This window comes from Pongo pygmaeus, chromosome 9 (assembly GCF_028885625.2).
Source record: "Pongo pygmaeus isolate AG05252 chromosome 9, NHGRI_mPonPyg2-v2.0_pri, whole genome shotgun sequence".
Taxonomy (NCBI): domain Eukaryota; kingdom Metazoa; phylum Chordata; class Mammalia; order Primates; family Hominidae; genus Pongo; species Pongo pygmaeus.
The window spans coordinates 108,332,428-108,357,985 of record NC_072382.2 but is presented as its reverse complement, the minus strand read 5'-3'; the positions used below and the strand labels follow the sequence as shown (position 1 = coordinate 108,357,985).

At 34.8% G+C, this 25,558-nt stretch overlaps 1 protein-coding gene across 1 annotated transcript in view; it reads left to right on the top strand.

Annotated features, from left to right (window-relative positions):
- GUCY1A2 (guanylate cyclase 1 soluble subunit alpha 2) overlaps positions 1 to 25,558 on the top strand; it is a 372,058-nt gene that overhangs the window by 313,609 nt on the left and 32,891 nt on the right. Inside the window, exon 7 of the mRNA XM_054439506.2 lies at positions 17,861 to 18,015. Within this exon, the coding sequence (XP_054295481.1) occupies positions 17,861 to 18,015 (155 nt within the window). The remainder of the gene's footprint in view (positions 1 to 17,860; positions 18,016 to 25,558) is intronic.

Here is a 25,558-nt window from a genome sequence, read left to right as displayed (position 1 = left end):
GCTGGGATTACAGGCATGAACCACCACACCCAGACTGATCTGCTTTTTATATGTCAGGCACTGTGGGAGGATGCAGTGTTATCACAATAAATAAAATATACTTAGTCAATCTTACACTCTTGATGCCTTTCAGAATCGTTAAAAACCCTTACAGTTCATAAAATCCGAGTCTGTTCCAGCCTACCAGCTGAAATATGGGGTATTTCAATGGGTAAGATCTACTTTTCCTTGTCCTCTCCTTGCCCCCAGAGTACTGCACAGTCTGTGGATGGGTATATAAAAGGAGGAATAACAAAGATCTGGAGTAAGAAACTGGGGTCCACTGCTGTCATTTTAGTAGTCACTGGAGAGTCAAGCATTTAATTAAACATGCAAATGCCTGTCACTGACTACTTTTAAGCTCATAATTTACCATTCAAACATTTGGCTCAAAGTACTGTGAAATATTACTGACCTCCATCGATGGGAACAAATACTTTATTAATATTGTGATTAAAAAGTAATTACATATTAAAATATTACCATGTACTATAGATGATATTCTACCATGGCTTCATTTTTGTTTTGATAATACCTTTACCTCGTTAAATTAACTTGTAAAAATATATTTTTAAATTGAACTATTTGGTATAATTCTGATAATTTTAGAATATGTATACTCTCCTAAATATACACCATGAAAATAAATATCACAGTTAGAATTTTAGCCAATAAGAATTTGTCAATAAGAAGATACATAGAAATATCATAAATATCTGAGTTGTTCTCTACCAAAATAAAGGATTTCTTAAATAATTCAGTCTGCAATCCTAGTTATTTGGGCACAGTGTAATTAAATTTCTATTGTGAAAATTAATATTCTTAAAAAGTGATAACATCAATTGTTGGAGGCTTCTTTTTAATAAACATTATCTACATAAGCTGTCTGTATACTTGGAGATATGCTTATCTGAGTAGGAGAATAAGATTTGGTGGTAAAGCTAATCTAGTAAATGAAATCAAATGAGATAACAGATGCAAGGGGCTTGACACAGAGTGTTGCGCACTCTAAGTGCTCAATAAAATGCCAGAGATGATGAGGATAGTTATGCTCACATCTGTACTGTCAGGTTATCTCATTATCCTCATTTTACACATAGAGATATGAAAGCTGCGAGAGTAACAATGACTCACTCATAAGGGCAGGCAGATAATATATTGCATAACCAGGAGCGAAACACTGATTTTTCAAATAGGCTTAAATCCAAGACTCTTAAACCATGCTTTGAGCAAGGACTTCTCAGAATTTGAAGAATAAAAAGCCTTCATTATCCAGTGTGGTTGGAATAAGCACTCAAGAGCAAGAGAACCACAGCTTCCTCCTGTGTAAAGGAGGATAAAGGCACTTAAGGGCAGGTGACCAGAGAGAGTGAGATGGGGCAGGAGGGAAGGATAGAGTGATTAGATTCAGGGATTGGAGCCAATTTTTGTGGATCTAGCTATGTGACAATATGAAAAATGAACCCAGGTCAACAAAAGTTCCTTACTGGGTTCTTGTACTCTTCTTCCTTTTAACTTCAGAAATAGAAGGGTCTGCCAAATTGAGTCTGATGAATAAACTCTTGTGTTGGCCAATTCTGCCTGCCATATGCCCTTAGACTGCTTGCAGGGCTTAGGCCCACAGTAGCTGTCCTGGCCTTTTGCTCTGTTACTGGTTCCTGGTGTACATCTCTGAAAGGGCTCAGGCCACCCTTAGATAATTCCACAGGGCAGGTGCCATGGCTTGGATACACTCACTTGACCCAAGTTAGCTTGTTCTGTTTATTCATGTGGTTGTTTTTAACTTGGTAGAAAAAGTAAACTGAAAGGGAATGGAGGAATACCTTAAGCAAGTTTCTGTCAAATTATTATTTACTTAAATTCATTTTTTAAGAAACTCCCTTTAGGAGGCGAAACAGTTGAGGAAAACAAAATACATTTCAAATATCTAATTCAAAAAGCATATTAATTTATGTTCAAAGATGTTTTAAGAAGTGGTTTAAATTCATATTTTTACTTTTTTTTTTTTTTTTGAGATGGAGTTTCGCTCTTGTTGCCCAGGCTGGAAGTGCAGTAGCATGATCTTGACTCACTGCTTCCTCCGCCTCCCGGATTCAAGTGAGTCTCCTGCCTCAGCCTCCAAAGTAGCTGGGACTACAGGCATGTGCCACCATGCCCAGCTAATTTTTGTATTTTTAATAGAGACAGGGCTTTGCCATGTTGGCCAGGCTGGTCTCAAACTCAACCTCAGGTGATCTGTCGTCCTTGGCCTCCCAAAGTGATGGGATTACAGGCGTGAGCCACTGAGCCTGGCCATTTTTTACTTAAATATTGAGTCACTGCTACGTACCAGGAAGGTTCTGGTGGGTGCTTGGAATATTACAGTAAGACAAATGTTGTTATATCTTTGTTTTCCCAGAGCTCAGTACTAAGCAAAGGAGACAGGTAATGAAAACAAAACAAAACAATCAAAATAAAGTGTAGGAAATGTTAGGAGAGAAGAATCGTGAATACAGTTCATACCAGGGATTCCTAAGTTCCTAATGAAAGGCTTCCCAGAGTAAGTGACTTCTAAGCTGTGGTCTGAAAAGTGAGAAACTATCCAGCTAGATGAAGGATTGAGAAAACCAGAAGAAACAACTTATACACAGACATGGAGCAGGGATGATGGCTAAGCTGGGCCTCTGTGGTGATGGGAATTTCTCAAGAGAAGCGTTGGGGCACAGTCAGAGGAAACAATAATAAAGGATCAGGGGAGACAAACAGCTTGTGTGTTTTAAGATATGCAGTTGACTTTGTATCACAATAAAATATATCAAAATAACTATTTTAATAGTCCTATAAAATTACACATATGTAAACATATAAATAAGAGTGATAAATTCATTTGCTATTGAAGATATTGCTGTGGTTAAAACTACGTATTTCTTATTCTGAATTTCATGTGTCTGGGGGAATGGGGTCAAAACAAACCAGTGCTAACCATTCTGGTTCTGTATGCAAAGGGATTCCTTAAACTTGACATTGTGTGCAAAACACACACACACACACACACACACACACATAGAACTGTCTTTGATGACTATTTTGTATAAGTTCTTCATTTAGCAGGTGCCCTTTCTGAAAAAGAAAATTTCCTATTTTTTTTCTTTTGTTTGCTTGAATGGGATCGATGACTGGCTAATTGTAAATAAATACTAACAGGCCTTTTATTTCAAACCTCAGAGCTTTTTTCTCAAAGCCCAGGTTAAAAGAAGAGCCCCAGTTAAATCAAATGACATATTCTAGTCCATAGACTTACTGGTTCAAGGTTCTATTATTCTTTTATTTTGTACTAAGGGCACTATCAAAATAAATAAAAACGTCACAGCTGTACTGAAACACTAGAAGAAAAATCTGCAATTTTGAATAGTGATTTTAGACCCCACTACCAAGATTTTTTTTTTCTTTTTGCAGCCATTAACTAGTTTTTTAAAAATAGCTAAATTTGAGAGGATCTCAACATACAATTTTATAAAGTCTAGTCTGAGATTACTTTATCAGTTATTGGAATAATCTGACAAGCAGAGTAGGACTAGGAATAAAGCATTGATTCAAGATTTCTTGTTTAAATGGTGCTTCTCATTCTTTGTTTGCAAATCTTGAGGAATACAAAGATGAATGAGCATCCAATCCCTTCAGTGTCAAAAATATCATGCTGCAAGTATTTAGAAGAGGGAAAGAGGAACATTTGTGCCTGGCATAGCATTTCCTTTCATTTTCATTTATTCTTCTGCTTATTAATTCACTTATTCATTCAATCAACAAGCATTTAAAGATTGCCCACTAAATACAAAATCCACTGGTGTGTGTTGATGATGCAGCAATGATTTGGCACTGAAAAGAAACTTAAGGTAATGGTTCTCAAAATTTGAGAAATCTATGAACTTCTTTGAAAAGGTGATAGATACTATGGATGCAACATAGGCAAATCTATGCTCATAACTTCAGTGGGGCTGAGGAGGATGCCTTGAAGCCCACCATTGGATTCCTTGGGACTTATGAATTTTGCTTAGCAATTTCTTAATTTCCAGTTTTGTTCATTGTTTGAACTTTGCCACCCAATCCAAAGTTTTTATCCTTATTACAAGGTTTATTTCGTTTTCATAATTAACCCCTAAAAGTAATATTGGGTCAAATCTTAAAGACACTTCTCCAGTTGAGAGACCTACTGCTGACATTAAAGAGCCAACCTGCTCAGTAAAATGAACATGAGCGCCATCTAATGCCCAAATAGAATAAATGTTGGTAACAACATTAATACACAGAGGATTAGAGTATGGTGTGTATGTACAAAGGAATTAACTTTGTTATTGGTTGGTTGACTCATTTCTAACACTTGTTAATTATTTTTTGATATTATCATTTTCAATTATTTTATTTCACATAACAGTCCCTTACTGTCTGAATTTGAAGATAAGAAACATTTTTAACAATAAGAAACATTTTGTTGGCCAGGCGCGGTAGCTCACACCTGTAATCCCAGCACTTTGGGAGGCCGAGGCAGGCAGATCACCTGAGGCCGGGAGTTCAAGAGTAGCCTGGGCAACATGGCAAAACCCCGTCTCTACTAAAGATACAAAAATTAGCCGGGCGTGGTGGCGCACGCCTGTAGTCCAGCTACTCGGGAGATTGAGGCAGGAGAATTGCTTGAATCTGGGAGGTGGAGGCTGCAGTGAGCCAAGATGGCGCCACTGCACTCCAGCCTGGGTGACAGAGACTCCAAAAAAAAAAAAAAAAAAAAGACATTTTGCAAATATGTCCTTTTTATTGGTGGAGAACCATATGACTTACATTTTTAAATAAATTTTTGATTTTAGAATGTTTTTCGTTTTTCAGAATAATTTGCAAAGATAGTCCATAGAATACCCAAGTATCCCACACCCAGTTTCACCCAAAACTAATATGGTACAATTGTTACAATTAACAAACCGGTATCAATACATTATTATTAGCTAAAGTCTATAATTTATTCATATTTTCTTAATTTTTCCCTAATGTTCTTTTATGTTTCAAGGTCCCATCTAGCACACCACATTACATTTGGTAGTCATACGTCCTTAGGCTTAGTTATGACAGTTTGATTTACATTTGATATTGTATGTCTTTGCATTTTATTTTAGCTTTCTGTTATTTTTCAAAATCTTAAAACAATTTAACTTTTCAGAAAACACTTTCCCTTGTTCTATTCCCTTGGTAACACTGCATGACTATTTAATCAGTTTTATAGGGGTTTGTATAAACATACATTATCATTATGCATCGTTCATCTCTAATAATGAAAAAAAGGGTAAAGAAAGAGGATTATCAAAATGTTTAACTTGCCAAGATTGCCAATATAATATAATAAATAAATGATGGGTCAGATTCCAAAGCCTATGACACCTTCCAAAAAGCTAACACATCTTTCGGCATGCATAAGTTTAAAATGCCCTCCACCCCAGCATCATGCTCCTGCCAGGGCTTCTGGAATGACCAACGCCCAAGACAAAGTCGTTTCCCTTTGGAGTCCCATTGCCCCTCACAAGCACTTTTTATTTTATATAAAAAGTTTATATAAAATGCTCTATAAATGAGCCTGGGTTGCCACCCAAACTGTTTTGTGTTTGCCACGAAAACAGATGTGCCGAGGTCTCAAGGAAACTTCTGTCTTACACCAACTGGAATGCATTAAGTCTGAGGAGGGTTCACAGTTCTGTCCTAGTTGCTAATATTTTAATTAAACATATATTTTTGTGGCCTTTAAAAGCCATCAGGAGATATAAAGGAATATTTTGTTGATAACTTCAGTGTCCTGGGAGCAAAATGGAATATTGTGTTTCCTAATTGAAGAAGTAGTCTATATGTGTATATGGATGTGAAGGAATTTATAGAATGCTGGCGAAAATGATTTCCTGGGCAAAGAGTAGAGGTGTATAAATTACTTGGATCCTGCAGTATTGATTATTTGTGAATATATCTGTAAAACATTAAGTGATTTTTGTACACTCATAGATTTCAACCTTGGATGCACATTAGAAACCCTAGGGAGGGTTAAAAATCCCAATACCCAATCTTCATTCCAAACTAGTTAAATCTTACTCTCTAGTAATCAAATTCAAAGCAGCAATTTTAAAGCTCCCCAGTTGATTCCAGTGTGTAGCCAAGAGTTCTACATTGTAACTCAGGGGTTTAATATTGTTCCTGTACTTTTATTCTGCAGCATAAACTTAGCTATGCTATTCTTATTTTTAAAAGAAGGTATGGCTTACGAAAGGTGATAAGCATTATTATGTTTAACAATCAAACTCATTATTAAAATTCTTTTCTTATACGTCTGTCAAATGCATTGTTTTTTCTCTGAGTAGTTTAGATGAATGAATTAATAATTGATAAACACACATGTAATACTATGAGAATCCTTTCCTAAATCCTTTTATCTATTTTCAAAGGATTTCATTTCTACATATTTAAAGTTTCTAAAATCATTTTTTAATTTATGCTATGAAATGTTTTTCTTCCTAGAAATTTTGTTCCAGATTATCTGTTAAGAGCTGCATTTTAACAGAAAATAATTTTCCTTATTAACTGAGTGAATTGATAAGTAGGTAGGAATATTTTCCAGTGGTAGTCTCAAGATAGAAACTTCTAAGAGCTTTGAAGTTTTAGCAATTAACAGACTTTGTTAAAAATGAAGCCACTAACAAGGATATTAATAAAAGGTAGATTTCAATCTGGGCAATTATACAATATAGACATCTTTATTACTGACTAAAATATCACAGAATGATTTCATTAATGCTATAAATGTGATTAGTAGAATAAGTGTATCCTTAGTGCCATTGGTTAGATAGCCAAAGACTGGATGTCAGAGAAAGGTTTCCAATTCTTTTCTACATATGAGAATCAAAATCAAATTATAGAAAAAAGTCACAATTGTTTTCTTGAATTCCTTTAAATATGTTTTTCATCCTTGAATTCTGCTATTACTCTTCATGGTAGTGGTCAGTTTGTGTGTGTTTCAAGTATGTCACTATGTTGTTAAATATGTCAACTGTCTACATTTCTAACACAAAATGATCTTTTTTCAACCACTAAGTTATATGCTGGTTATTTCTAAGTACATGCATATTCAATCTAAGTATCTCAGTTGATTTAAATCAGTTTCTTACTTTGAAAAGATTTTTAAGACTTTTTTTGCACAGAAGTAAATTTCAGATTCAGCTTATAGGTCTTAATAATAACACTCCTACAAACTGAGTCAAATTTAAATATCTTATCAGGTATCAAATATATTTAAATAAAAACATACACATTAATGAGTGCCCTGTGAGAAAGTGGTGGTGAATTTGAGCCATATTGCTATATCCCCACAGCAATATCTGACATTTTATTCAGTGCCATCAGCTATATGATTCTAGACATGCCCTCCTAAATCAGTGGTTTGCAGGGTTTTATCCTTCCTCATCAGAAAATGTAAACAAGATTACAAACCCACTGTCTTCCCCAACTGCAAAATATTATTTAAAATTTTACCGTGTTTTATTTTATAAAAGTGATAATTGTTCATATTATATGGTCTGAAATTACCAGTGATGAGAATAATTATTTGGTCAAATACTTTCTGTAAAGTTAAATTTATCTATGAATGGTGCTTCTGTAATGTTTACAGTAAACACAGTAAGATATTTTGCCCAAAGTGCTATTTGTCCTAATGTATTACTTGATGTGACATTCTGATACCATCAGACTGGGGGCTGAGTCCTCTGATAAAAAGAAAAATGCCACATAGCCACAGAGATTATTTCACCCTGTTTCCTTGCACATCTGGGAAATAAGCAGAAATTGTAAAAGCTACTAGAGTGAGCTTGATTGTTTTCTTCCTAAGAATCTTGAGCTTTCAAAATTTGAATTTAAAATATTAATTGACTTTCTTGTCAGAAAATGTTGATTATTAAGAAAAGAACGAGACAAAAATGTAAAAAGAAATTTTAGTTACCTAATTTTATTAGTTAAAGGAGTATTTAATAAAACTTTATGATACATTCTAACTAATTCTGGTGAAAGGATTAAATATTTGTTTCGCCCTTACCTCACAATGTACACAGTGATTTTAAGCTCCTTTCTGTTAAAGTAGTTAAAGACTTTTCCAAAGTCTAAAATCTTAATCACATAAATCTAAAAGCAATACTTAAATGCAAACATGAGTGAAGAGCTTACTGGCTTTTTCTACTAAAAGACTTTCTTCTTTTTCTATTATAGACCTGTTTTAATTTGGACATTTTTCTTGCACAAATAAGACTGTTTCAATACAAATTTGTATTTATTAACTTGCTAGCTCATAATGTTAATCATGGTTTCAGTTTGACTTGCACATTCCAGAATAAATCTATTTACTTAATTATAAATGGGTGTGTGGCATTGTCCTTGACACCATGAGAAATATAATGGCTATCAGGAAGTGGGGGAAAGGAATTTATATCTTTTTGAATGTCTACTATGGGCCTGTTGTTTCTCTCAGTTGATTCTGCTAACAGCCTACCTAAGAAGGTATTAATCATGCCAAGAAGGTATTATCATTTTTATCTTATGAATAAAAACTTCACAGAGGTAGCTGACATGCCTAAAATTCACACCGCTAGAGTATCTTTTAAGAGTCTTTTGTAAATTTGTTTGAGTTCATTGTAGATTCTGGATATTAGCCCTTTGTCAGATGAGTAGGTTACGAAAATTTTCTCCCATTTTGTAGGTTGCCTGTTCACTCTGATGGTAGTTTCTTTTGCTGTGCAGAAGCTCTTTAGTTTAATTAGATCCCATTTGTCAATTTTGGCTTTTGTTGCCATTGCTTTTGGTGTTTTAGACATGAAGTCTTTGCCCATGCCTATGTCCTGAATGGTAATGCCTAGGTTTTCTTCTAGGGTTTTTATGGCTTTAGGTCTAACGTTTAAGTCTTTAATCCATCTTGAATTGATTTTTGTATAAGGTGTAAGGAAGGGATCCAGTTTCAGCTTTCTACATATGGCTAGCCAGTTTTCCCAGCACCATTTATTAAATAGGGAATCCTTTCCCTATTGCTTGTTTTTCTCAAGTTTGTCAAAGATCAGGTAGTTGTAGATATGCGGCATTATTTCTGAGGGCTCTGTTCTGTTCCATTGATCTATATCTCTGTTTTGGTACCAGTACCATGCTGTTTTGAAATTTACAAGAAAAAAACAAACAATCCCATCAAAAAGTGGGCAAAGGATATGAACAGACACTTCTCAAAAGAAGACATTTATGCAGCCAAAAGACACATGAAAAAATGCTCACCATCACTGGCCATCAGAGAAATGCAAATCAAAACCACAATGAGATACCATCTCACACAGTTAGAATGACAATCATTAAAAAGTCAGGAAACAACAGGTGCTGGAGAGGATGTGGAGAAATAGGAACACTTTTACATTGTTGGTGGGACTGTAAACTAGTTCAACCATTGTGGAAGTCAGTGTGGCAATTCCTCAGGGATCTAGAACTAGAAATTCCATTCGACCCAGCCATCCCATTACTGGGTATATACCCAAAGGACTATAAATCATGCTGCTATAAAGACACATGCACACGTATGTTTATTGTGGCACTATTCACAATAGCAAAGACTTGGAACCAACCCAAATGTCCAACAATGATAGACTGGATTAAGAAAATGTGGCTCATATACACTATGGAATACCATGCAGCCATCAAAAATGATGAGTTCATGTCCTTTGTAGGGACATGGATGAAATTGGAAATCATCATTCTCAGTAAACTATCCCAAGGACAAAAAACCAAACACTGCATGTTCTCACTCATAGATGGGAATTGAACAGTGAGAACACATGGACACAGGAAGGGGAACATCACACTCTGGGGTCTGTTGTGGGGTCGGGGGAGGGGGGACGGATAGCATTAGGAGATATACCTAATGCTAAATGACGAGTTAATGGGTGCAGCACACCCAGCATGGCACATGTATACATATGTAACTAACCTGCACATTGTGCACATGTACCCTAAAACTTAAAGTATAATAATAATAATAAAAAAGAGTCTTTCTTTTGCAAACAACAAAATAAATAAGCTGGCATGAACAATTAAAGGAATCCACTGACTCAAATAACAGAAGTAGGACTAGCTCTCTAAGAGGCTAGATATAGCTGCAAAATTGATATTACCATGAACTTGACATCTCTGTTGTTCTCTTTGGTTTGCCTTCCCAGCATTGGCCTTATTCTTAGGCTCTACAAGGGGATCTGCTACAGCCCAAGTCCCCCTCACTCTGACAACTATGGTGTCAAATTGGCTCTAGCCGTTCACTGGAACCCTGTACTGTGTTCACAAATGTATCCTTCACCAGCTGGGGGAAAGGAGGATCTCTGCTTATAGCTCTCTTACAATTCCTGAGATTTACTCTTGTCTTTTCTTAAATTATTTGCTAACCTTGGGGGACTGTCATACCCTTGCCAGTTTGGGTCTGTTCCTGGACCTGGGGATGGAGTCAGTCCCACAAAACCTGCGGAGCTAAGAACAGGAGAAAGTGAATTGCCTAAAGATAATCACAATGCTGTTGGCTGGAGAATTTCTACCACCATTAAGTAGATAGTAGAGCCAGGATTGGATATAAAGTCTGTACTCTGTCAGTTATGCAGTAGAACTAACAGAACATAACTTCTTCCTTCTGTTTACAACTGGCATCTAGTGGTTAGAGGCCAGGGACAGTCATCATCCTATAATGCACCATGCAGGCCACCCACAAAAAGGCATTATCCAACCCAGAATGTCAATAGTGCCAACATTGGGAAACCCTGTGCTATATGATCTGCCATGGGGCGTGTTCCCTCAGCCTTACAAACCGCCTCCCTCCCCTTTTCTTTAAGCAGCAGCTACCTTGAGGGGCCTCCTTTCAGTTTCAAAAATGTGCCAAAGCTCTTCAGGCTTTAGGATCTTTGAACATTATTTTCACTTTACCTGGATGTTCTCCTCCCACCCCTCCGACTACAGCTGCATCATTCTTTCCAGACCTAGCCAAAGGTGGGGAAGCATTGAGCTCAAAGAGTGTTTTCTTGAGAAAGACTACTGATTCTCCAGACTGGGTCAGCCCCACCCACCTGTCAATAGTACACTGCCCTCTTTTATACTTTAACTTTGTAGCAATGATCATAATTTCAATTAGCTATTGTATCTTTTACAGCAAATGAAAACTCTAAAACAACAAATGAAGACTTATTTCTGTTTATACTCTGAGCACTTAGAACAGAGTCTGTGATTAAGGTTGGATGTATTTTAGATGAGGCAATCAATAAGAGTAAAAACTCACAGGCTTGAATGCAGCAAGCATTTTAGGGAGTGTGCTGAGTAGACCAGTCAGGAAATATTTAGTGTAGAAAAAGCATGAACAATAAGATGGAGAAGGGATGGAAGGTTTCTGGTGTTGGATTTAATAAATGTTTAACTAGTATTTTCTGAGTTTCAATGGGAATATGCTAACTCTTCTGTGTAGATGAAGTAGGTAAAACCAGATTAAATCTGATTTTGTTTGTTTTATCTGATTAAGTCTGATGGGCCCAGAAGAAACAGCCTGAGACATCACTTAAATTTGGGCATTTTTTATAATGCGCTGAACTCGGAGCCAAGTGAACTAAGATCTAGAGCTGACCTTAACATTAATGTAATGTTTTCATTGTGCTCTTTTGAGCTTCAGTCTATTTGTAAAATGAGGGAGCTGGACTAAAGGATCTGTGCTGCCCTCCTAACCCAACACTCCTTCTTTACTAAGCTGAAAGAGAGTTTTGGCTTGCTGAGATAGAACTGTACAAGCATTCTACTTTTAAAAGTTGCAGGAGGAATTTTTTTTAATGCAGTTGTTTGTGAACCTGGTAATAAAGAAGCAGAATATTGTGAGAATAACTGAATCTTTTGATAATTGGGGACTTTAACGTGTCCCAGAGTTTTGCATTATTTTATACATTGAATATATAAAAGATTGGGTAATAGCCTAACCTCACGATATATCCTTAAGTTTTTGTGTTTTTCAATAAATCCCTAGGACAAATGTTTTTTTTCCATGAACGCTCTCTTAAAATAAAGTCTAGTATGCTTTGTCAAAGCTTTGATCAGATGAAAGCATTTATATTTTTGTTTATCCTCGTTCACCAAGATTAATAGGTTGCTAGAGGTCTACTGAGGACAGTTTCTCAGTCTTGGCACTATTGATATTTGGGGCTGGAAAATTCTTTTCCAGGGCTGGGGAGCTGTTATAGGAGTTTCTAACTCTACCAGATAGATGCCAGTAGCACCTCTCCCTCCCAGTTGTGAAAACCAAAAATGCTTCCAGACATTGCCAGATGTCCGCTGAGGGGCTCAGATGACCTCAGGTGAGAACCATTGGTTTAGTGCAAAGCAATCTCCTTTAACTAGAGCATACTGGCCAGATGGATGCAAATGTTACTGCTTGGTTAACCCATTTAAACAAAGTTAAATCTTGCCCAAATGAATGTAAAGCCCTCATTGATAGTTAAATGTATCTCACTGTTTGTTTTACTGCTAGATACTCTTGGCACATTCTGAATGAGGCAATCAGTGACTTCCTTATATAGGCAACAATTCCTGGGAAATCTCAATAAATTATCAGAAGAAATGCAAAAGAAAACAATCTGCTGATTCAGCTTGTAAGTTTACAGTGGTATCGCCTTACTTCCCAAACTAAATAATTCTCGGAGTCCTGTTCCATGATAGGATAGTGACTGTGGGTCTGTGCTGTTTATGTGGTTGTTGATACTCTTGTGCCTCTTTTAGATAGTTTTCTAAGAGACAAGGCTTTTTTTTTTTTAATTTAATGACTATTCCTCTCTATGACCCTCTGCCCCCTCAAGGATATCAGAGTTTTTGTCTTCAGCATTTTTCAGGTTATAATAAATTATAATTCTAAAAATTAGGCTGCAAAGAAAGCCTCAGGTCTTTTGAAAGGAGGCAGAAATAGAACTAGATAAGCCTTTCAAATAGTTGGTATGGTGTATGGAGTTTTTTTTGTTGTTGTTGTTGTTGTTTAACAGAAAGAAGAGAAAAAAAGAGTCTGTAAAATTTGTCAATGTAATACTCACTTCTGCTCTCCTCCTGCTTGAAAAGATCGCTGTAGTAATTAGAATCTCAAACGGACAGTCTTACTAGCATCTAAAGTTTGGGTGTACTTCTAGCAAACATGTATTGCACAAGATAACAATATAAACTGGCCTTCTGAAAGTAAACAAACCCAAAGAAATATACTAATATTGGGCTGGGCGCGGTGGCTCACGCCTGTAATCCCAGCACTTTGGGAGGCCGAGGAGGGCGGATCACAAGGTCAGGAGATCGAGACCATCCTGGCTAACACGGTGAAACCCCGTCTCTACTAAAAATACAAAAAATTAGCTGGGCGTGGTGGCGGGCGCCTGTAGTCCCAGCTACTCGGGAGGCTGAGGCAGGAGAATGGCGTGAACCTGGGAGATGGAGCTTGCAATGAGCCGAGATTGCGCCACTGCACTCCATCCTGGGCGACAGGGCGAGACTCCGTCTCAAAAAAAAAAAAAAAAAAAAAGAAACATACTAATATTGCAGTGTGCTTCGCTGATTTTAGAGAAAGATGCTTTACACTTAGTTTGTTTAAGAGGAATACTGCTACTCAGCATGTTTTGCTTTAAGTCCAAATAGAGAATCCCTCATCAGAAACAGGCTTAAGTTTTTCAAACAGTTTACTTTTTAAAAAAAGTAGGTCTCACTTCTGCTTCCAGCCAATATGGAGTACAGTGACTAGATTTACAGTCTCATCTTAAAAAAAAACTTTTAAAAATCAGGACAAAATATACAAAAGAACAGTTTTCATGACAGTGGGCATTAGACAATGGAAGATAGTGATTCCTGAGAGATAAGAAACAAATCAAATCAGCCCTATGATTGTCCTAGCTAAATGCCTTGAGAGGCATCCAGGCTGTGGCTCAGGGAGGGGCAAACCAGGAGATACCCAACAAACTTCTTGAGTTGAAGAGATGGAGCTGAGAGTCTTGGGAGACCAAGGAGGCTAAAGGTCATAGACAGAGTATCAGAGAAGTGAGAGTTGCAAAAAGACCCTCTGACATCTTCCAAGGATCCTCATTATGTATTCTGCAGGGTAGTGATTAGTGCACATATGTGAAGAAACTACCTGAGCCCTGGTGTGAGGGAGATACCCAAAAGATTAGATGGAAAAGCACCTAGCACTTATACAGGACTTGGAAAACAATGCCTGTTTCCATCAGGCAGAATGGAAAACCTCATAAATCAAGGACACTGGGGAGAGTACTCAAGGTTCTTGCCTTAGTAAGGGAGGGTAATTAGCCCTTCATGAAACACTGTTCCAGTCTTGCCTAACAAATCTTAAAAGCAAGACTTGAAAGGAACAAATTTTTTCCAAGTCATTAAACTGCATCCCAGAGCAAAGTTCAATAATATTTATGAGATTATAAAAATATCCAGCACTTAAGAAGTCAAATTTATGATATCTGGCATCCAATCCAAAATTACTAGACATAAAGAAAATCTGAAACATGTGACTCATAATGAAGAGAAAAATTAATCCAAATGGATAGGTACAGAGCTGAAACAGATGTCAGAATTAGCAGACAAGGGCATTAAAACAGTGATTTTTAACTGTATTCCATATTTTCAAAAGCTAAATTGATACCTGGAAGATTTTTAAAAATTCCAAATTGAACTTCTATAGAGGAAAATTACAATGTCTGAGATGAAAAATATGTTGAATGTGATTAATAACAAATTAGACATTGCAAAAGAAAATATTATAAATTTGAAGACATAGCAATAGAAATTATCCCAAATAAATGGAGAAAATTATTTTAAATGAATAGATCATCAGTGGACTTTGGAAGTAATTCAAGCTCCTAACATATGTGTAATTGGAATCTCTGAGAGGGAGAGGTAGACAGAAAAAAATATTCAAGAAATAGAAAATTTCTAAATTTGTTAAAAACTATAAACCCACAGATCCAAGAGCTCAACAAACCCAAAACACAAGAAAAAAACATCAAGGGAAATCATAACTAAATTACCTAAAACTGATGATAAAAGAAAAACTTAAAAGCAACCAGAAGTAAAAGATATGTTATATATAGGAGAATTAAGATAAAGATGATAGCAGATTTTATGTCCAAAATGATGCAAGATGGGAGCCAGTGGAGCAGCATCTTTAAACTACTGGGGGTAAAAAACTCTTTAAACCTACAATTCTATATGCAGTGAAAGTATCTTTCACATATGAAGACAAAATTACGACTTTTAAACATAAAAAAGCAGAGGGAATTTATTACCAGTGGGCCTACAGTATAAGAAATATTTAAGAAGTCCTGTAGGAAGAAGAAAAATGATACCAGATACAAATGGAATCTACACAAAGAAATGAAGATCACTTTAAATGATAAATTCGCTATCTTTCCACATCCCATGAGTTGGAACATGAGGGTGCTCTGGATATGTGCCAAGACATGGAGAAGGACCAATGAAAAGGACCAGGTCCTTGAATTACTGAGGGGAACAGAGCAGCTTGGCAATCTGGATGACCCATCTAGGAACTATTATTGAGAGACAAATAAAAGTCTATGTTTTCAAAGTATCTATATTTTGCAGTTTTAGTGATACTACCAATTGTTTCTTAATTAATACAATTATTTTTAAAGCTGTGAAGTTATGTCTGCTACATCAATATCTTTAATTTACTTGGAAATTTTTTTCCACATAAAACAAAGTTGATCCAGAGCATTCTAATAAAAAGGACATCTTTTTCTCCCTTATCTGAAATGCCGACTCTTTTATAAATCTAGCACCTACATGGCACCCTTTCTGGCTTAAATGCTCCATTTGTCTATTTGTTTATATGATGCTATCTATGCACTAATTAGATATGTTTATGGTAGGGCAAATACTGTAACTTATCATCTTTCTCAGATATATCTTGACTCTTTCTACCATACTGAATTTCCAGATAAATTTTAGAGTCAGTTTTTTAAAAGCAGGTAAAAAGGTTATCAGGGGATGCAGCTAGGTCACATTAGTTTCAACCTATCTTTTTATGAGTTGATATATGCAGAAGTCTCCAGCCCCAAGACAAGGGTTGTTCTCAGACTGACTTTTATCCTTACAACCAGAGTGTCAGAGAGAGCCTGGTGATGAAGGGGTGATATTTGGCTACTTGATAGGCATCTAGGGGTCAGGTTTCCTCCCTCCAAGAAACACTCTACATTCCCCTAGAACTAAGGATATCATCTCCCACTTGTTATCCATTAGCTTCAGTTATTTTGGTGTAGACTGTGTCAATATAACCCCATTACTGTGATCCCATTTAATTATATATCAACTGTACACTGAGGGCTTTTTCAAGGCATGGACCAGACAGACTAATCAGAGAGTAAATACACAGCACTTAATTTACTCTTCAGAATTTTTAATCAATGCCTATTGACTGTCTCAAGGGTTGAAGTCTCTATTTTAACTCCATTTTAAAATGGAGTTAAATGGGGAATTCGGCCAATTTATTCAATATTTATCACTAATGTTGAATACCTGCTTTGCTCTAGGTACTATACTAAATGTCGAATATTTAGCAGTAACGAAATATATATACTATATACATGTATACAATATATAACTATATATAACTATATATAATATATAACTATATATTATATACATGTATATAATATATAACTATATATTATATACATGTATATAATATATAACTATATATTATATACATGTATATAATATATAACTATATATTATATACATGTATATAATATATATACTATATTATATATAATATATAACTATATATTATATACATGTATATAATATATATACTATATTATATATAATATATAACTATATATTATATACATGTATATAATATATATACTATATTATATATAATATATAACTATATATTATATAACTATATATTATATCTCTCTATATAACTATATATTATATATATAACTATATATTATATACATGTATATAATATATAACTATATATTCCTATATATAGTTATATATATAAATTATATATATAAATTCCTATATATATTATATAACTATATATAATATACATGTATATAATATATAACTATATATAATATACATGTATATAATATATAACTATATATAATATACATGTATATTATATATTATATACATGTATATTATATATAGTTATATATTATATACATGTATATTATATAGTTATATATTATATACATGTATATAATGTATATAAATATAATATATAACTATATATTATATACATGTATATAATATACTATATCCTCTGATGGGAAAAATCCAACATTTAAACAAAATAAACAGAAATATAAATAATTTATAATTATGTTTAATGCTATGAAAGGAACAAATAAGGTTTTATTTAAGAATAACTGGAGGGAGAAAGTGGAGAAAAATATACTTTTCAAGTTAGATCATATTATGTACAGATGAAATCTGATTTAACCTGTAACTTAACCAGATTTATGTAGCAAATTAAACATAATTTTTTTCATATACTTAATCCATTCATTTGTGTATTCAATAGCATTTATGTTCTTTGAGCCCTATAATGATCCAGCTATTAGGCTCACAAAAATGACCAGGACTCAGTTCCTGTCTTTGAGGAGCGCATAGTTGTTTTTTTTTTTAATTAATTAATTAGCAGTGCCTTTCATTAAAATAATTGCATACCAAATGGAAACAAATATGTTCCTTTTCCTCTTTCATTCTTCTTTAGATGAGGATAGGAATTCACTCGGGCTCCGTGCTGGCTGGAGTTGTTGGGGTGCGAATGCCACGTTATTGCCTGTTTGGAAATAATGTCACGCTGGCAAGCAAATTCGAGTCGGGAAGTCACCCTCGGCGCATCAATGTCAGCCCAACCACTTACCAGTAAGTGTTCTCTGGCGTCCTCCTTCCTGTCTTTGACTTTGTTTTGGGCTGCTATGCTGTCATTTGTGAGACCCTGTTCTTTTTCTTGATCCTGTCATTCTCCAAGATATTATGAGTATAACTGCCCAAACCCAAAAGATAGTAATTGTGACACAAACTTTTATTTGCACTCTGTGAGAGTACATGAAAAATCTGACATGACTGAGAGGTGAATATAGGTTTGTCATTTCCCACAGTCTCTGTCCTTCTTAAGTACCTGTTTAAAATACAGGAGAGCAAATGTTCTTAAGGATCTGCATTATAATAGAAATCTCAATATTTTGAAAATGTTTCTGTTTATAAAAATGGAAGAAATACGATAGAAAAGGTGATTGGACTGTTTTTTTGAATAAATACATAAATAAAGACTCTTTAAATTTATATATATATAAATTATCCCTTACTCAAAATGCTTGGGACCACAAGTGTTTTACGGTTTGAAATTTTTTGAGTTTTGGAATATTTGTGCATATTACCTGGTGAGCATCCCAAATTTGAAAATCTGAAATCCAATATGTTCCAAAGAGCATTTCCTTTGAGTATCATGTTAGTTCTCAAAAAGTTTCAGATTTTGGAGCATTTTGGACTTTGGGATTTTGAATGGTCTGCCATACCAGGTACAGAGTAAAACATTAAATTCTTTTTATCTTAAAGGTAATCTTTGACAACACTACACATTTTTGCCTCCTGAATTCATTCTTATTTTCTGTCTGGTAGAAATCTCCCCTGTTAGATATTAAGCCCCGTATATGGGCAGCGACTGTGTCTCTCACAGTCATAATGATGAGTTTGGTTCATCATTATATCCCCAAACTTATAAAAATGTCTAGCGCATAATAAGCACTCGATGAATGTTTATCAAATTAATGAATAAATACATTGATAAGATGGACATCTTCAAAATTAGCAGCAAAGAAAAGCATGAAAATATCTTACTTTATCACACTTTGGCTTTATTCCGAGCATTATTGTACAGCTACTTAATTTCATGTTTTAGATAACTTAGAATCATACTGAAAAAAATGTAAAGTAGGAATAGTCGCCATTGATTTTTCTATCGACATGGTTACAAAAAACTCAAGCAGAAAATTTGAATATAAAGATAATAAAAGTTGACTATAATAATAAATAAAATAGTGATATTTTCAAACTTTTGATACCAAATTAGAGGGTAATTTGGTATCAGAAATTTCAGAGAGGGAATTTAAAGTTTTTAGATGAAAAGCAGATACTTCCAGATTCTGCAAAATAGATGAGAAAGAAAACTGAAATTACAAATATAAAATCAAGAGAAAGTTCACATTAAGAATACATTTTAAAGCTCTTGCTAAGTTCATTAAAGTACTGAATACCTTGATTTTACTGTTTTTGAATAAAGACACACCTCTTACTAATTTTAAGGAGCCCAAGAGATTTTGAGGGCCTCACAGACAACTTCTGGACAAAGTTTCAGGATTCTATCTAATCGTTACTTATCTAAGAACTATCTGCTATTTTCAGGATGTTTGTAAGAGGATTTGCATCTTTTAAACTTCTCCCAATTTTCCCAACACAATTCTGGGCATATTACAGATGATCTGACAATAATTACCATAGAAAATTGAATTTTGTCAAATTCTCTGGTAGAGATCAGTGATTCTGATACTTTCTGCTCTATATGATGAAAAAAAGTTACTGAAGATCAGCTACCTCACTCATATCCTATTACATGGTTCCATTTATTCCCATCATGGTATTGATACTTATTTTCCAAGTTTGTGTAACTTAGTGTAGATTTATGTCTTCTGTGACAACTTCACTTAAAAAAAAAAGTGTAAAAGAATGGGCCTAACTTGTGTGAGGAGTTCACGCCCTGAGCTTAGACATCATAACAGTAGCTGGCCTTGTTTACACAGTGATGGATAAAAAAAAAAACTCTGCCAGCCATACAAGTCTGTGCATTTTGGTGGTGACTCAGAGTTTTTGTAGTCTTTTTCAGTTAGTTTATGATGATCCTTAGTGATTAACAAGGTCTGAGGAATGAAATCATTTCAACTACTGCATACACTGAAGCTTACTGTTGTGTTATTGTTCTGCACCTTCACCCCTAGACCCCCCAAAATCAAACAGAGCCATAGATAGACACGTTGAGCTGACAGGTGGGTAGAGTCTTAGAACAAACATAATTTATGAAGTAAAACCCAGTATTAAGCTCATGAGAGTTTGAAATCTCTATTTTATCCCTGAATTACATTCTGTAGAATGTCCAACATTACCTGTTTATCTTGAAAACTATATGATTATTATAAATTTTGGAAGTGGACTGTTTTGATATTATGATAAATTGAAATCATTTTTGAATGGTTCATTCCAAATGCATTTTGTCTGAAATATTCAAATAACTGAATTTTAAAAATATTTTTATAACTATTGTGGAGTACTGAAAAGAGATAATATAATATCCATGATCCCACCACAGTTAAACACTTTATATTTTGCTTCAGATATTTCTTAATAAAAATGAACAAAACATTTTCTTTGGAATTTTCTAAATCTTTCATTGTGACATCCTAATGAGTTTGGTGTGTTTCAAAGTCCCGTGTTTTGTTTTTTCTTGTTTTTTTGAGACGAGTCTCACTCTGTCGCCCAGGATGGAGTGCAGTGACACAATCTCCGCTCACTGCAACCTCTGCCTCCCGGGTTCAAGGGATTCTCCTGCCTTAGTCTCCCGAGCAGCTGGAACTACAGGCGCGTGCCACCACGCCTGGATAATTTTTTGTATTTTTAGTAGAGACGGGGTTTCATCTTTTTATCCAGGATGGTCTCCATCTCCTGACCTCGTGATCCACCTGCCTTGGCCTCCCAAAGTGCTGGGATTACAGGCCTGAGCCACCACACCCCACCCCAGTCCCATGTTTTATGTATTAACTTTCTACATATGTATCCATGAATAATATAATTTTATTTTACATGTTTTAATTTTCATAAATGGTATTTTACTGTATGACTGTTTCACTAACTTTGGTTTCTTTTAAACACAATTTAATACTTTTAAGATCTATCCATGTTGGAACATCTTTCTTTGGAAATTCCAAAGAAAGAATGGGTTTGGTAATTTGGTCAAAGGTGCATTTTGAGCTGTAACTAAGAGCTGAGATAGTAATCAGTTTATTCCTATGTGTTTTTATTAACAAAAATCCCTTACTGATGACTGTCTAAATCATAGACAGCTGTAGCTCATCATTTTAATTGCCGTATGACATTCCAGTGTATGACTCCACCATATTTTAATATTTCATACATATATCCTCTGTTGATCAACACTTAGCATATTTCTATTTTTTAATTATCACAAAGTTTGTTCCAATGAACGTTATTTACCTGACATTACAAAAAAGAAATTTTTATTGAGTTTTAAGTTTTCCAAATTAGACGTTTTCATTTTTCTTCAATAAATGTGTTTACACACATTTTTGTTCCATCATCCCAATAATGGGATAAGTTTTTTATGGGATATGGATTTTAAATAGTGCACATAATATATGCACTATTAATATATGCACTTTAGTGCATATAATATATATATTATATATACTAATATATTACTTTAAATACTGCATATAATATATATTTTAAAATAGTGCATATATTATAAACAACTGTCTTAACATCATGCTGCTGATCTGTAAAACAGAAATAATTGCTTATATGAAGGACGGCTTTAGCAAATTTTGAAATAAATGATTTATCTCAGCATAATTATTTTTTCTTGCTACAGTGCAAACTAAAAATGTAGAAAGACTTGAATTACTTTGATATGAAATTTTTCTTAATCTTCAAGCATTTTTGCTTTTCTCATTTTACAATTGATCTACTTCCAGATGTTTTAGAATACCTATTTTTAATTGACTGCGAAAGGCTTCTTTCTGTTAAAACCAAGCTTCTTCCTAACCACTGCTACCTGAACAGCTTATTGTATGAGGGGATGTACAGTCGAGCAGATTAGGCAGTGGTGAAGTGCATGACCTCAGAATCAAAGTGCCTAAGGTAGAATCCAGGCTCTAAAGTTTACTGTCTACATGAACTTTAGTGACTTAATTTCTTTGGACCAAGTTATCTCATCTTTAAAATGGGTACATGTTTTATGAAGATATTGCTGGCATTTAATGTGATATTTTTAAAGCTCCTTATACTTGGAACATAGTAGACATTCATTTACTGCTTCATCCTGTTCTTTCCATGGAGGAAGAAACCATCTTATTCCTGCACTTGAATCTCATAATTTATAAATTTAGCCATGATGAATGATATGTGCTAGTAGGATTACAGACCTCATCTGGAAATCCCAGAGAAAGAATGGGTTTGGTAATTTGGTCAAAGGTGCATTTTCAGCTGTAACTAAGAGCTGAGATAGTAATCAGTTTATTCCTATGTGTTTTTATTAACAAGAGTCCCTTACTGATGACTGTCTAGATCATAGTCATATGATTAAAAATTGGCTGTGTACATGGAAAATTCCCAAATTTAAGCAGAGGTACATAGTTAATTAATCACATGATTAATTGAATTATGTACCTCTGCTTAAATGTGGGAATCATATATGTATATCTCTATATATATATTACTAAGTAATCATTACTTAATAAGTAATCATATATATGTAAGTATGTAATCGTGTATATAGTATATAATTAACGTAATTAGTAAGTAATCATATATATGTGATTGCTTACTAATTAGATTAATTACTTACTGTTGGCTTCAACAACACAAACATTATTTTATAGTTCTGTAAGGCACAAGTCTGACACAGATCTCACCTAGCTAAAATCAGCATGGGCGTCATGAGGCCTTCATTCTTTGCTGAAAGTTCTAGGTGATAACATGCTTTCTTGCCTTTTCCAGCTTTGAGGCCACTCTCATTCCTCTGTTGAGAACCTTCTTCTTCCATCATCAAAGCCAATAATAGTTCATCTTTCTAATTCTACTTCCATCATCACATACCTTTTACTGACTCTTCCTCCCTCTTCTACTTTTAAGGACTCTTGTGATTATGTCAGGCCCACTGGATAATCCATGGTAATTTCTTTATTTTAATGTCATCTGATTAGCAATCTTAATTCCATCTGCACCCTTAATTCATCATTGCCATGTGTATTAGTCAGGGTTCTCTAGAGGGACAGAACTAATATGATAGATGTATGTATAAAGGGGAGTTTATTAAGGAGTATTGACTCACAGGATCACAAGGTAAAGTCCCACAATAGGGCGTCTGCAAGCTGAGCAGCAAGGAGACAGTCCAAGTCCCTAAGCTGAAGAACTTGGAATCCAATGTTCAAGGGCAGGAAGCATTCAGCATGAGAGAAAGATGTAGGCCAGAAGACTAAACCAGTCTAATCTTTCCATGTTCTTCTGCCTGGTTTTATTCTGGCTGTGCTGGAATAGATTAGATTGTGTCCACCCAGCTTGAGGGTGGGTCCGCCTTTCCCAGTCCACTGACTCAAATGTTAATCTCCTTTGTCAACACTCTCACAGACACACCCAAGAACAGTACTTTGCATCCTTCAATTCAATCAAGTTGACAATATTAAACATCATACCATGAGACCTAACATATTCACATTTTTCAGGGATTGGGATGTGGACATCTTGGGAGGTGGGGGTTATTCTTCCTACAACAAGGGAAAATTTAAATGCTAAAACCTGCCTGGAAATATAGCCCCAATCTTACTTCTGCATACCTGTCTTTGAGGATTAAAAAAAATATACATATAAATTATGTAAGCAAAATCTGGGGAGGAAAAAGGACTTTCACAAATGAGACCTCTGGCTTGTAAAGGATTTTTACTGGGACTTAAGATATAGATTCCTGAAGACAGGAATCTAGTGTAGGACTGAATTATATTTCTATATTTAAGAAACAGTAGAGCCCTTGGCTTGAGGAGAAGACTAAGAAGCTATCCTGAGAAATAAGCAGTTTTTATAAAGATGACTGCAGTCCTCTCACTGCATAACCTGCCCTCAGACATGGATACCCACATATCATCTCTTACAAAACTCAAGAAGTTATAATATTTAATTTCTCTTTAGACCTCTAGCACCAAGTTTAAAATTGCACAGACCACATTTCTGTGCAAGAGTTTGATATAGTGCATAATTCCTACCCTAGGAATTAAGAGAACTGCATCTAATGTTGGTTAAGCTATTTGATGACCTCCATGAGCTCTCATGCATCTTTTAGCTCCAATATCTCATCATAGTCACGGCAAACATTTATTGACTTGCTTACAATTTATTTATATTATCATTTAATCCTTACAGCAAGAGTGTGAGTTCTGAATTGTGATTATCTTTTTCAGATGAGAAAAACTGAAACTTAGGTTAAATAAGTCACTAAGAACATTGAGCTAAATAAGTGCGGGAGTCATAATTCAAACCCGTAGCTGCCCTACTCTAAAGCCTGAGATTTTATCCGTGGCCAAGCTGTCCCATGGGTTGATAACTACTTGAAATAACATGGGAAAAAACAATAATTACTTTTTAAATTTTTTAGCTGACACATTATAGTACATGTTTATAGGATACAGAGTAATATTTTGATAAGTGTTTACAATGCATAATGATTAAATCAGGATAATTAGCATAACTATCACCTCAAACATTTATCATTTCTTTGTGTGAGGAACATTCAAACTCTGCTCTTCTAGCTTTCTGAAAATACACAATAAATTATCATTAACCCTATTCACCCCAAGTGCTGCAGAACACCAGAATTTGTTCCTCCTAGCTGAAATTTTGTATCTGTTAACTTCTCTACATTGTCACCTCCCCTTACCCTTCCTAGCCTTTAATACCCACAATTCTACTCTCTACTTTTATGAGCACAAATTTTATTTTTTTAAAGACCCATTAATTTCTGAATATTACTAGCCTCGATGAGAGGATTTCTTCTGTAAGAAAATGGTGAAGAGAGCAGTGGGGAGCAAAGTGGAATTAGAGCAAGGGAGATTGGTTTTCTCTTCGTAGATATAATGCCCTCAGGTTGAACTTTTGCTATTCTGGAGTTGTTTTTATACTCAGGATAATAAAAAGGAAGGATATTCTTTCTAACGTGTTTATTTGGAGTGTCTGTATTTCTAACTATATCAGTATCTCTGTCTCTAGCTCTGAAATGAACATGAATATATGGGACAAACTTGTGGCAAGTGGAAGCTTCCAAGTGAAAAAAAAAATGTCTGTTGCCTCTGTGAGGCTAAAAAACATTTTATGTAACATGTCTCTAATGCATGTAATAATTTACTGGGAATATAGGCTTGCTTTTAGGAATTTATAAAAAATTTGGAGGAATGCATATCTTTCTGGTAAATTCAGAGAAAGATGAATGGAATAATTGAAGAATGATGACATTCCTTGGGTATAGTTTTTATTTCATTAAACTATACCTTCGATATAGTTTAATAATCAGTAATACTAGTCAAAAACACTAGCTAGAAACTCTGCTTCTGTTCCTTTGTCAATATAATTA